This window comes from Neovison vison, chromosome 7, assembly GCF_020171115.1.
Source record: "Neovison vison isolate M4711 chromosome 7, ASM_NN_V1, whole genome shotgun sequence".
NCBI classification, from domain to species: Eukaryota; Metazoa; Chordata; class Mammalia; order Carnivora; family Mustelidae; genus Neogale; species Neogale vison.
The window spans coordinates 204,417,669-204,431,175 of NC_058097.1; the positions used below are offsets into that span (position 1 = coordinate 204,417,669).

The window sequence follows — 13,507 nt, forward strand, 5'->3', positions numbered from 1 at the left end:
GCTCCCCGGGGACGGAGGGTGGCCAGCCTGGTCCTTAGCTCTCCCAGCAGCCCCTTCCCCACGACCAACTCCGGACCCTCCGGTGCCGGCTGCCAGTGTCCCCACCCAGCGCAGCTCTCCGCACAGCTCTGGTGGAAGCCTGCGCGCACACACACATACGCACACACACACGCGCGCGCGCACACACACATACGCACACACACACGCACACGCCTGCATGCTCAGGCAGGCCAAGGCCCTCAGCCCCTCTGCTGGTCGCCCTGTCCCTGGAGCTGTCCTGAAGAGTTCTGGCATCTGGGGGTGGGGTTGGTCACTCCTTCGGCAAATCGTCCCTGAGGACCTACTATGTGCTGGCCCCTGAGCTAGCAGCTGTGACACAGCAAGGCAGGGGCTCTGCCCTCAGGGAGCCAACAGAGACAGCAAAGGAGACAAGTCAGCAAAACAGTGATGAATGCCAAGGACAGGACAGCTGCTAGGTCACGGGCAGGCCAGGGCAGCCCTGAGTGGGGCATCTAAGTAAATACCTGAAAGAAGGCAGAGGCAGCCTGAAGCCTGTAGAATTGAGACCCTCTTTACAAGCAGCAGGTGCAAAGGGCCTGCAGCAGGATGAAGCCTGCCCAAGAAGGCCCACAAGGATGGAACAAAGTCAGCAAAGAGAGTGTGACAGCTTGTGATGGGCCTCGAGGCCACGGCAGTGACCCTGGCCTTGGTGCTGAGTGCCTGGTGAGCCCCTTTCTAACATTCTTCTCCTAGGGCCTAAGCGTGGCTGTGGGACCGTAAGTGGGAGGCCGCTGTGCCATCCAGGAGTTGCCAATGGCTCAGCCTGGGGCCACGGCTGTGGGGATGGGGAGGGGCGCCCGGAAGGAGGCACAGATTCCGGATGGATTTGCTGGGTCCCCAAGCTCTCCAGCCTTCACCGTGCAGGTGCCTCTGGGGCCGGGTCAGATGAAAGACGTGAGAGGAAGGAGCCCCAGTGTCACTAGCCTGACCTTTAGCTAAGAAGGGAGCCCCGAGAGGCGCAGACAGGGAGCGTCCTCAGACGGGTCTGCGGGGGCCTGGGCCCAGGAGAGACCGGTGACCACGGCCACAGAGGGCAAAGTCGAGAGAGGACTTTGTTAGTTTTCCTGTTGGGGAGGGGGTGTCTGCTGCGGAGGGAGGGCCATGCTGGTCGTTTGGGGAGGGGCCGACCTGGGCGGGTGCTTGCAGAGGGGCAGCCTCTGACCGCAGCTGGACAGGCCGGGCCAGGGAGAGGCCTCCTTTCCCACAGGTCCTCAAGGGGCAGAGCGGAGAAGGGGGTGGGGCTCTGGGGAGGACAGTGGGCAGTGAGTGGACCCGCAGGGGGCTGGCGGGTGGAGTCCGGGGAGACCCCTGGGCTGGACGTGGCCAGGGAGCTGGGCAGTGCGTGGCCTCGCTGAGCAGCCAGGCAGAAGCGATCCCTCCTGGAAGCTATGGGACAGGGAAGGTGGCAGAGACAGTGGAAGGACAGAGGTGTTCAGTCAGGGCTTGGTCTTGGGGTCAAGGACACATTGGAATTGGGGAGCCCCCCCCACCTACAGGAAGGCTCCACCCAGGAGAGGAGTAAAGGAGGCAGAAACCTTCACCGAGAGGGGAGGGTCATGGCTCCAGGGTTGACTGTGAGCCTCCGGGGGCAAAGAGGGGGTGGCGGGAGCAGAAGGCCAGGTAGGGGGCCACATGGAAGGGCCACTGCAGAGCACAGCCTTGGCCACGGCCCCAGAAGACCCGTTCCCAGAGCAGAGCCCCTCCCCGGTGTCCCCGGAGCAGGCACAGGGATGCCGTCCACCGAGCTCTTGGCCTCCTCCACCCCCGGCTAGGGACAATGGCCACATGACACCCCCCAAGTCCCATGAGAAGGACCCCCATGTGGCCACCCCGAGGAGCCAGCTCCGTGGACATGTTCCCACAAGGCGACCTCAAACCCACGTTGAGTGAAAACAAGCAAGTGGGGAGCCACGGAACCTCATGTTACCGTCTGCACTAAAACCTGCCACGCAGGGATTCGGCGCCGCGCACACGAGTGGGGCAAGGACCAAGGGCCCGTCCCTGTGCCGCCGACCTGGGGGAGGGCAGGACCCCAGCAGGGGGTCCTGGTCGGAGGGGATGCTCCTTTGCGATGGTTTCGCCTTTGAGGGACAGTGTTCACGGAGAGCCCTTGTGCCGCACAGAACCTGGCAAACAGTCTCGTCTCGGGACAAGGACCACGTCCAGGCAGAGCGGGACCCGGGGAGAGGGCCCTCTGGCCGTTCGCCTGCCGGCTGAGGCGGATTGACGGGCCACAGCCGTTGGGGACGAGGCCATGGGGCGTGTGCCACCAGGGAGCAGCTGGGGAGGCCGCTGGGAGTGTTCAGAGAGAGGACGCGGCCCCAGGCTGAGCGGGGACAGTGCACGTGGCCCGAGAGGGCCATGCATCAGGCTGGGGGTGACAGCCAATGTTGAGGAGCAGCGAAGTGGTCAGAGGCATCCGTGAGGTGTTAGGGACCCAGGGGACACACTGGGGCCTTTCACAGGCCCAAGCGGCTGTCCAGGGGAGCTGGACCCTGCCCCCAGGAGACCCAGCCACAAGCTCACAGACCCCCATTCTCAGACACGATCCCCCACAGCTGCCCTACGCTGCAGGATGGACCCACAGTCCCCTCCCTGTTAGGCCCAGAGTCACCCAGCCAGTGAGGAGGCACGGATGCTTGGCAGTGCCCTGCTTTGGGAGGGGAGATGTTAATGTAGGCGATACCCAGGCCAGCTACTAGGCAAGGAGAACAGGGAGGAGCCGGCAGGCGGACCAGAAGGGAGCAAGAAGGAGACCCACCCCCTGGGCCCTGAAGAATGAGAAGGGTCTGCGGGCTGGGCAGAGGAGTGGATTCTTCTAGGAAGTGGGGCCGGCTGGTGCAAAGGTCCTGAGGCAGGGAGAGTTATGGCACATCCAAGGAACTGGAAGAAGCCAGCCTGGGGCATGAAGGGGCAGGGACTGAGGTGGACACAGGACCCAGAGGAGGGATCCTGTGGCCAAGGCAGGGCTGTGTCTTTATCCCGAGGCAGTGGGGAGACCTATAGGGGTTTCATTTGGGGCAAGGACAGGCTGTGAGGACAGAGAGGAGGTCCGTTGGCCAGGGAAAGCTGCAGGGAAAGTGAGCTGAGCGTCAAGGGGGCACTGCCGGGTGCCCAGGAGGCTGGTGGGCTTGGTGCCACGGGGTGGGGGTGTGGGGGTGGCCGGGCCTGGCCCGAGAGGCCAATGGCAGATAGAACCCACCTGCCAGCCGTCACCGGGCCTGGTGTCACCCTCCCGCCCGGCCCGGGGCTTGGCGCAGGCGGCCAGGCACTCGCTGGCTCCAGGTACAAAGTGTTCTGCCCAGCGTCCCCCTGGCTTCCGGGACTTCGAGGCCCGTCAGAGGGGCAGTGCAGGAGGGGAGGCGGGGGGAAGCAGATGCCGGTGGGGCCTCCCTGCCGCCAACACAAACACGGCTTCTCGCTTCCAGCCTCCGTCTCCAGGCTGCCCTACATTCCCGCTCGCCCGCCGCCCCCCCACCCCGAGCAGGGCGGCTGCATTGGCCCGGCCTAGGGCTGCCGGACGTGGGCAGGGCAGGCAGCTGCCCCTGCTTGGCCTCCGTTGCCAGGACCCCCCGGAGGCCCGGCTAGGGGTTGGCCCGGCCTGCCGGGGAGGCCCGAGCCCCCCACAAGGTCTCCCCCAGTCCACCCGTCTGGTGGCCCTGGGTCTTGGCCCCACCACCCCGGCCTCCTTCTGGCGTCCTCTGACTCTGCCGCTGACCGGCCCCCCATGTCCCGTGAGCCTTCTCCTCCCTCAAGCATTACCGGAAGTCCACACGTAGCAGTGGGGGCAGGGCTCGGTGGGGCCGTGGATGTGTAGGCCCCGAGGGGGTCCTGGGGGGAGGGCAGGGGGCTGAGGGTCCAGGAGTAGGATCTGTGTCGATGGACTCAGCACACGCAGACTCTGTGGGGCTTTCATCCCGGGGCAGCGGAGGTGCAGGGAGGGGGCAAAAAGAAGCAGGTATGAGGTCTAGAGGAGAGGCAGATGGAGCCCAGGGTCTAGGAGGCAGGTCAGTGCTTCCAGTACAGGGAGGCTTCCTGGAGGAGACCACAGAAATATAGATGAGCTAAGGGCACTTGCCATGTGGGAACCCGGGAGGGTGCTCTTCGTGGAGCAGGAGCAGGGACAGATGCAGGGGTGCCGAGGCTGGGGCTGACAGGGTGGGTGATGGGCTCGGACCCTGTAGTGCCCCACAGCCACCAGAGTGGGCCATCTGTTCAGAGCTCAGAGGACAGACCTCTCCTGGTTCTGAGCAGAAGAACGAGATTCCTTGGACTACAGGGGCCAAGGGCAGAGGGCACTGTCCAGGGGAGCCGGTCCATGCTCCCCTCGCAGCCTGTCCTGCGGGCCCCCCGGGGCAGGGCCAGCGAGGCATTTCGCCCCCAGAAAGCGTGCACTGAGAGCTGAGAGCAGAGTAGGTTATGAGGCCGCCATTACTCACGTTTTCGGGGGAACCGCAAGGTAGTTGGAGACACAAGGAGTTTAGCGCGTAGAAAGGGTATTTCCGCTCGGTGGGAAAGAGGTAGGTTATTCAGCAAAGTGTGGTGCAGCGATGGTCTGTCGCTCAAAGTCAGTCCCACGCTGATCGAAGATTTATGGATAAAGTATAAATCCAAAAGGCACCAGGAAAAAATGTTTCAGCATTGGAATGGGGAAGGCCACTCCGAGTGTGCACAGAAATCTAGAAACCATAAAGGAAAAGAGGGATGACTCCCCCTCCGTGAAAAAGCAAATGAATAGATAAGATTTTTGTGCAGCAAGACAAAGAGTAATAATTATGATTGCCATCAACCACTGCACAAAACAAACAGCACACTAGGGAATCACATTTGTGATGTACAGGTGAAAGGACCAGCCTCCTTAATATACAAAGAGCCCTTATAAATCAATGACAATGAAAAGTCCTGGCCAGCAGTGTAAGCCAGGGAGAGAGCCAGCACTGGGCCTGTAGGACCTCTGCCCCTCCTGCCTGGCACTGGGGCCCCAGGGGAATGTCGGGGAGCCTCACTTCCTCATCCAGCGAGTATTCACAGAGCACTGACTCCACCCCACGTGTACTTACCAAGCACCCACTATATGCCAGGCTCCGGGAGACCGTCTAGGGATACCACAGTGACAGCATGGTTGAGGTCTGGCCTCAGGAACCTTCAGGGAGTGGAAGGGGCCACGAGCAAGCAAATCAGCAAACAAGGACATTTGGGGAGGTCATGGGGGCTACACACAGAACTGTGAGCAAAACAGTCATCAGGAGTCATCAGGCTCCTGGCTGAAAAGGTCAGGGAAGGTCGCTCTCAACATGTGAGTGGAGTTTCTACAACGTGGTGGCAGAGGGAAGAGCAAGTTCAAAGGCCCTGGGGCAGGGTCAAGAGGGATGTGTGTGCTCAGGCTCTGGGAGAAGGGGGTCTGGGAGGACTGAGTGAGGGGGCTGCAGATTACATTGCACGGGGGGATGCCCCCGCCGGGAATTCTGCAGAGGGCTCTAGCTCAGGTCAGCGTGGAGCAGCTCAGCCTAGCATCTCTCCAGGCCGAGTGGGAGAGAGCCGAGCCTGTCAGGGAAAGGAGACCCAACGATGCCGGTGAAGAATACAGGCAGCCCGGGCTGGGGTGTCAGAGAAGGAGAGGAGAGGCGTGGAATTCAGGGCACATGTTCTGGGGCACCAGGGCACCCCAGCTGAGCGCTGCACCATGGGAGGCCCGCACCAACCCTGAGACGGGAGGAGGGGAGTCGGTGCAGTTCTCTCCGTGACCTGCTATGCTGAGATGCATGTGGGGAGAGGCAAGGCTCCGAGGCCCCGGGGAGGGCACAGAGCCAGGGCTGAGGCTTGGGGGTGTCTGTGCAAAGGCAGGTCCTAGGGCTGGGTGCGAGCGTGGGCCAGGTTGTACTGGCCTGGTGAACACAGGTGCAATGATCCTGAGACCCGGGGCCACCGTCAGCCTGAACCAAGGCAGTGCTAGGCTCCCTGAGACCCAGGCATCAGCGAGGCAGCCCCTGGCAAGCAGGTGTCTGCGCGGCCGGTAGAAGGCCCTTCTCCCTGTCATGGTGCTCTCTTGGAGGGAAGCATCCTGCACTCCTGAGGGGTGGTCAGTGAGGGCCAGTCGGCAGTAGAAGGCCTCTGGAAGTGTCTTGGGATAGAGTGGCACTGACTGGGTCCTCAGCCATTTGGTCACACTTTGCAGAGGACCCAGCTGAGACACGGCTGACCTCGGCAGTGGCTTGGTCCACCTGCCACAGCGTGGACTCCTCCTTCCTTGCTGCAGCCCAGATGGCCGGATATGCAAGGGACAGACACTAGGACAGGGGCCTTGGTCTATGGCCTCTGAAAGTTTCATCTAAGTAAAGTGCCAAGTCATCAACCCCACCGTGACACCAGTCCCGGGGCCAAGACACAAGTGGCCGCTATGTTTGCCGCCCACTCTGGGCCGAGGCTCAACCCTGGCCTGGACTTGGCCAAGCAGGGCCCTGGGAGACAGACAGAAGGACACGGATTGGTGACCACAAATCCCCGTTAGAAGACATTGGCCCCTGACAGAGCCCCTCGCTTGGGGGTGGTGTTCCTGCTCAGCCTCTGTGTTGCTCTGTCCCAGCAGCATGGCACATGCAAAGGCCCAGGGGCCTAGAGGTCCTGGTAGACCGGCTCACACCCTCGGCAGCTCCGGGAATGATTTAGTGGTCGGTGACTTGTGTAAAATCACACCCAGGGCAGCTCATGCATTCTCCAGCACCAGTCTCCCATGCCCCAGAAAGGCCAGTATACACCCGCGCGCACTGTTCCCGCACATGGCGGAGGTCTGCAGGGCACATGGGCACCATGGAACACGTGCTTGCGGGAATCACTGCGGACCATCCATGGGACACTGCATGGGAGGTCCGTGAGTGCCAGACACTGCTTCCAGGGTTCCTGCATTCTTCCAATCCTCCCAACCACCTGCTAAGGCAGGCTTCACCGGCATCCCTGCAGGTCACGTGGGCAAACAGGTTCAGGGAGGCCAAGGGACTTGGCCAAGGTCACCAGGCTCAGACAGGACCCTGGGCAGACCCTCCGGTGCCCGAGCCCTCCTCCGCTGGGATCCGAACCTAGTGGTGCGCAGCCCTCCCGGTTCGCACACCCCCAGAACCGCCCACAGAGGCCCCAGGCCCACCTCCACCCCCTGCGGCTCGACGCATGCGCACTCGGTCCTGTGGCCGCCCCCTCGGCGATGGGTGCGCGGCGGCTGTCGCGGGATGGAGAGCTCCAGCAGAGCCGCGGGCCTGGGACTGGCAGTAAATCCTCCAGCGCTAGAAACACGGTTGGTTTTTCTCCAAGAGCTAAAGCACTAAAACAAAGTCATAAACACAATTACACCGTCTCCTGCCGTAAATTAGGACGTTATGAAGCGCTGTGATCTATTCCCACTCATACCCAGCTCCCTAAGACAGCCCAGCCCCACCAGCCCTAAGGAAAGGGTGATTTATGGGTGCTGTTGTCAGCTTCTTGCCGTGGGGGAGGGGAGCTCCCAAGCCCTGAGGAGTCAGAGGCCCAGCGCCAGGGGCGGACCGCGGGCTACATGCGCACTCCAGGCCGGCCAGGCTGCCCGCTGGGCAGGACATCCCAGGACAGCTTGCCCCAGGCAGGCCGGCAGGCACCCTGCACCCCCTCCCCTTCCCTGGGGGGCTCTGGAGTCCAGCTGCTGGGCAACGAAGCACTGGCTCTGTCCGCCCCCAGGTGCTGGGAAAGAAGGGCAGAGGCTCGGGGCCCCTGGAGCCTGACTGTAGTGAGACACAAACACACACCAGGGGTCTTGGGGAAAATATGGGCTGCTCTTGGGGGATTGGGTGAGCTGTGGCAAGGGAAGGAGTTGACCTCAGGTTGGTGACGCTGGTGAGACCCTGGGGGGTCGGGGGATGACGGATGCCTGCAGCAGGAGCAGCAGGGACAAAGGCCACCACGTGTACCAGCCCAGAGCTCTGGAGTGGAGCAAATGAAGAGGATGGAAGGAAGGGAGGCCAGAGAGCAGGGGGGCAGGGGGGCTGGGGGGGGCACGCCGCGGACCACGCAGGGACTCAGTCTTCTGGCAACAGGATGACTGCTCAGGAGGGTGTGAGTGGGACAGCAGCGGGACCCATCATGTATTTGGAAAGGCCCGGAGAAGCCTGTTGGGGAAGGCAGGGAAGCTGGCTGGCAGGCTACTGCACCCATCCCAGCAAGAGAGTTTGGTTGCCTCATCTGAGCTGGGCCATGGAGGAGTCCCCCAGGCTCTGCCGACAGACAGAGCACCAAGCAGGATGCTGAATTTGGAGCCTTTTTCTGAGACAAAGAGACTTCAGAAGGAACAGGATGGGCCCAGAGAGGTGGAAGGACCTAGATGGGTGGCAGGAGGCTGTGTTCTCACAATCTGAGTTCAGCCTGGGGCTGATGGGCAGGTCCTGGGTGCGTCCCTGACCTGAACCTGGCCCAGAGGTCCAGAGGACAGCGGCCTACACCTGTCACCCAAGGGTGCTCTCTGGTCATGGTCAGCGGAGAGGGCTCTGGGCAGGCAGAACCCAGACAGAGCCAGTGCTCCATCTCCCTGGCTTCTCTCGGTGGGCATGGGTGCTCAGCGTCACCCACAGGGGCTGGCGGGCACAGGGGGCAGAGGCCATAGATCCCTCTGACCCCCACTGCCCTCCCTGACCCAGCAGCAGCTTTCAGAGTGAAGGCCAGGGGCCATGCCCACAGGAGGGGGATACGAGCATGGCCGGCTATGGGGACAGACAGCTCAGAAGTCCTGCGTAAGGGGCCAGGACCACCTCCTGGAATCTGCTCACCAGCCCCACGGCCCAGTGTGGGGGTCCCCCCCTCAGACCAAGCCCTCCCTGGGTCCAGCAGAGCCCAAGACTCCCCCTTGGTGTGGCCAGGCTCCTTCACAGGACAGGCACACACCCCCCTATACACCAGTTCACTCCTGAGACCCCTGTCCTGCCCTGAGCTGGGGCTTCTCCTGAACTCTGTGTTTGGAGGGGTGATTCCACACTCAACCACAAGACTTTGAGGACTGGCTGGGGCTTTGGGGCTTCTGTCCTGAGCTCTCCAGCACAGGGCTCCCTCCTGGCCGGGCCAGAGGTGGCCCCGGGGACCCCTCCCATGAGCCCCTCCTAGACCTGCCCCCAGCTGTGTCTCCAGCGACCAACCAGAGGCACAGCCGGAACTCGGCCACATCACCCACCTGGTGGATTCCGACGGCAGCCCCACTGCACCCCCATAACCCAGCCCTTCATTCCCACACTCCCAGTGTCTGTGAAAGGGGCAGGGGCGCCAGGGAGAGCCAGGCCCTGCAGGAGGGATGGGGAGTTCAGGGAGAGGGTGAAGGGTGCGCAGAGCAGCAGACGCACACAGTGATCTGCGTCACCAAGCATGTCCCCGGCGTGCGTGCCAGGGTGCTGCTTCCTAGGGCTCTGTGCTCCTGTTCCTAGAAGCTCCCCAACTCCCTGCAGCCCAGGGGGGTCCAGAACAGTCTGCAAACAGGAGGGCTCAGGGACCCTGCAGAGGGCTCTAGGGTGTCCCAGGAGGAGGTTCTGCCCCACCTCCAGACTCCAGCCAGCAGGGACCCAGGAGACCACCAGGAGACCCCTCCAGCCCCAGCCCTCCATGTCTCCCCCCGGAGCGGCCAGGGCCATCAGCAGGTCGAAAGCCCGAATCAAGGCTGAGCAGGTCCTGTAAAAATCTCGCTTGAAAGACTCTTTTTCAAGATTTTCTTTTGAAAACAAATTCATAACCACATCACACAGGCGTCCCGTGGCCTCGGGCTTGATCGCCAGCCGCCCGGGGCCCTCTCCCTAGCTGTTAGTCTAATTGCTTTTTTCTCCTCGGAGGCCCGCGTGTGTCGTCTGTGGTTATTAATCTGGTGAGTCGAGGCGAGGAACAAGGGCCCTTTGTCGGCCTGTCCTTTTAATCTCTATCAGAGTGCCAGGAACCGTGAGGTCCGAGTTCCCCAAAATTGATCTGCCCTGTGGCTCCAGGGAGCACCGTCGTGGCCCAGCGCATGGGTCTGCCATCCCCAGGACACCCGCCAGGTGGATGCCCCTCTCGGTCACTGGGGTTTGGCCACGGAGCGTCCCACCTACGTGTGAATGGGGGGGAAGCACCCTGCGCTCAAGCGGAGAAGCGAGGGGACAAGGTCACCTTGGGGGTCATCTCTCTGAGAAGGGACGGAGCAGGTCCCAAGGCCAAGCAGGAGCGACCCACCTGTCCCCCTGGCTGGGGACCTCCTCAGCCCCCAGGCCTGAGGGAAGGAGGGAAACCCCGGCCAAGGGGCTGCTGAGCGGGTCCTGGGACCACTCTGACGCCCCGCTCCGGAGCAGAAGCGTGTCTGACTCCATCAGCCACTGAGGGGGTCGGGGGCTGGGGGGCGGGTCCATGCATGGCCCACTCGGGGTGCTCAGAGCCGGCAGCTGAGCCAGGGCGGCCCTGGGGGCACGGGGCTGGCACTAAGTGTGACCACCAAGCTCTAGGAGGGGGCCTAACTCTGGGAGGGAAGGGGGACGGGCCGGGAGGGGTCCGGAAGGCTGGCCCCCGCCGCACGTTCACCACTCCCCTGCCTGCCCCAGGACAGTCCTCCGGACAGCGCCGCGGCAGGACCACAGAGCCCGTCCCTCCGCCACGCCCAGCCACCCCGCTCCTCCCGCTTCCCAGCCACACTTCTGTTTCCTTTTTATCCGGGAACACCCTGTAAGGCTTCTGTGCCCACTTACACATCTGGGGGCCCCGACAGATGTTCCAGTGCCATAGAGTGAAAATTTATGAAACCACAAATGCTCTTCTGTAACGTGTTCCGTGCTCTAATTAATGCCAAACCGACCGACGCCCAGCAGGGCCGGCACAGCCGAACGACACCGGCCGCACCTGCACGGGCCTGCGGCAGAGTCACTGCTGTGCAGAGCCCGAGGAGCCCAGGCGGGCCCCCAGGGGCTTCCCAGGGTGCCCACAGGTGGCAGGATGAGGGGGCCCCAGGGGGGCCAAGTTCCCGCACCCCATGCCCCCTCCTGCCTTGCTCACTGTGTCCACCCAGCCTTCTGAGCTTAGCTAGGACCCCACCCCACCCCGCTCGCACCCCCTCCCACGACCGGCTGCCCTGACCCTCCCCGCCTGACGCGTGTCTTCCCAGCACAGGAGCCCAGCGGGGGGGCTTGCAGGGGTGCAATGGTGGAGCCAGGGGTCCCAGCTGGTGACCAGGCACAAGGCCCTTCTACTCCTGGGGCCTCAGGGTCTGTGTCTGTGTCTGCGGTTTGGGGTGCATTTCTCAGTTTGGGGGCTAGAAGAGCTGAGGGGTCCCAGGCCCCACCCGAGCCAGACCAGAGAAGTCCTACACCCCTTCTCTTGATGGCCTGGGCTCCCTCGTCAGATTTATCGGGGAAAACAGAGGATCAGGTCCCTTGGGCCCGGGTGTCGGGGCCTCAGATGAGCAGCTCTCCCAGGGGGCCTGAGACAGGTAATTCTCACACCCAGGGCCACCGGCAAGGAGCAGAGACTGCACCAGCCTCAGCCCTGCAAAGCTGGGGAGATGCATCACCTGACAGGGCACGGCCCCCCTCCCAGACAGCCCTGCCAGCAGAGGGGGAGGGCTGCTGGAACAGGGGTTCCTCCCGGCCCCCATCCTGCCCTGCCTGGCTCGGGATAAGGGACTGCTCCGCTTCTCAGGAGAGAGCCCTCTTTTCGTCTTGTTCCTGCCAGCCTCTCCCCTCCCCTCTCCTGCAGCTCAACCTCTGCAGTGGGCTGGAGGGTTGGCGGCGGCCACACCCGCCTCTGGAGCCCACCGCCCTGGACCCAGCTCCTGACCTCCAGCCCTCATGGGGCTGAGGGCCACTCGGCCCACCAGCAGCTTTTCCCGGGCGGTGCAGCCAGCCCCCAGCTCTGCGTGGTCCCGGGGAAGGGGCGCTGCAGCCAACAGTGGGCCCAGGGGTGCCCCAGGGAGCAGGCTGGCCCCGGGCAGAGCCCTCAGGGAGAACCGCCCCCTGCACCGTCTCGAGGCCGTCCCGTGCTCCAGGGGCCCTTGGCAGCTGCAAGAGAGCCTGCTTCGTTCCCTGCGCACACAGCGACCCTCGCTCCGGACCCCGCAGGCCCGCAGCTCGTGGTCTCCGCACTCCCCGCCGCCAGCGGCCCCTCGCTTGATGGTCCCCGGCCCTGGGTCCTCCCTGGACACCCTGCTCTGCCCTGAGCTGCCTTCAGGTCCTGCACTCCCAGCCCCGCACCCCTCCCGCCGGGCAGCGGCTGCGGGGGACACGTCCCCTGGCCCCAGCCCATGCTGTGCCCGCGTCTTGCAGTCCCACAGGGTGACCCCATCTGCTCCATCGGCAGCCCCAGTGTTCGGAGCGGGGCTGGCCACGTGGCCAGAAACAGGCCCTCCCCGGCCTGACCGCTGGAGGAGGGGTGGGCGGGTCGGACCCCTGGCCCCCTGGGAAGACAGTGCTGCTGCCGCGAGGGGGCGGAGGGCGCGGCGGAAGACGGACCCCCCCCCCCCGACCCTCGAGCCCACCCCAGCAGGAATCCCGCGCTCCGCCTGCGGGGTGGGGGTGCTCCGCTGTCGCGGACACACACACACACGCACACAGGGCCGCAGCACCCACCCTCGTTCCCCGCACACACACAGGCCCGTGCACGGCTCCCGTGGGCAGGGACCCTGGGCCCTGCTCCCCGGCACCTCCCCGGCCCCAGCCCTCCGCGGGCGCAGACTCAGCGGCATCGCGCACCGGGCGGCCCCCTCCTCACCCGCTCCTGTCTCCGCAGGTGACGCAGCTGGACCAGAGGCTGGCGCTCATCACGGACATGCTTCGTCAGCTCCTCTCCCTGCACCAGGGCGGCCGGCCCGGCGAGCGGACCCCCGGCGGTGGAGGGGCCCAGGCGCCGCCCCCCTGCGGCTCCCTCAGCCCCGAGCTCTTCCTGCCCAGCGGCGCCCTCCCCACCTATGAGCAGCTGACTGTGCCCCGCGGGGGCCCCGATGAGGGGTCCTGACGGGGGCTTGGGACCCCAGGCCTGCAAGGGCAGGGCCGGAGGAGTCCAGTTCGGCCCAGCCCACCTCCCACCCCGGAGGGGCGCCCCCCCAGGTCACCGGCCCCTCCCTCCCGGGCCTCAGACCCTCCTTGGGCCACGCCGCCCTGAGAGGCTACGCCTGGGGAGTCACGAGGCCTCCCCTTCCAGCCAGCGGGTACTAGACCTCGGCTGGGTTTGGGGGCCTCCTCTCGGCTTCGAGACCATGACCCCCACAGGATCCGTATGGCAGTTGGGACACAGTGGCAGGGCTCAGTCTCGACCCCGGGGGGCCGGGCATCCTAGGCGCTTGGTCCCCGCATGTACGGCTGGCAAAGCACAGGTGTGAGCAGGCCCCAGGGGGCCTCTTGGAAGGAGACGGAGGGCAGTCAGGACAGGGTCTGTGAGCACCCACTCTCAGCCTCGAACCCAGGACCCAGGGAGGAGGCAGGCAGGGCAGGGCAGGCCC

At 64.4% G+C, this 13,507-nt stretch overlaps 1 protein-coding gene across 2 annotated transcripts in view; it reads left to right on the plus strand.

Moving 5' to 3' along the window:
* KCNQ1 (potassium voltage-gated channel subfamily Q member 1) overlaps positions 1–13,023 on the plus strand; it is a 304,912-nt gene extending 291,889 nt beyond the window's left edge. For both annotated transcript variants that reach the window (XM_044259973.1, XM_044259974.1), the window contains exon 16: positions 12,799–13,023. In XM_044259973.1, the coding sequence (XP_044115908.1) occupies positions 12,799–13,023 (225 nt within the window). The remainder of the gene's footprint in view (positions 1–12,798) is intronic.
* The last annotated feature ends 484 nt before the right edge of the window (positions 13,024–13,507 follow it).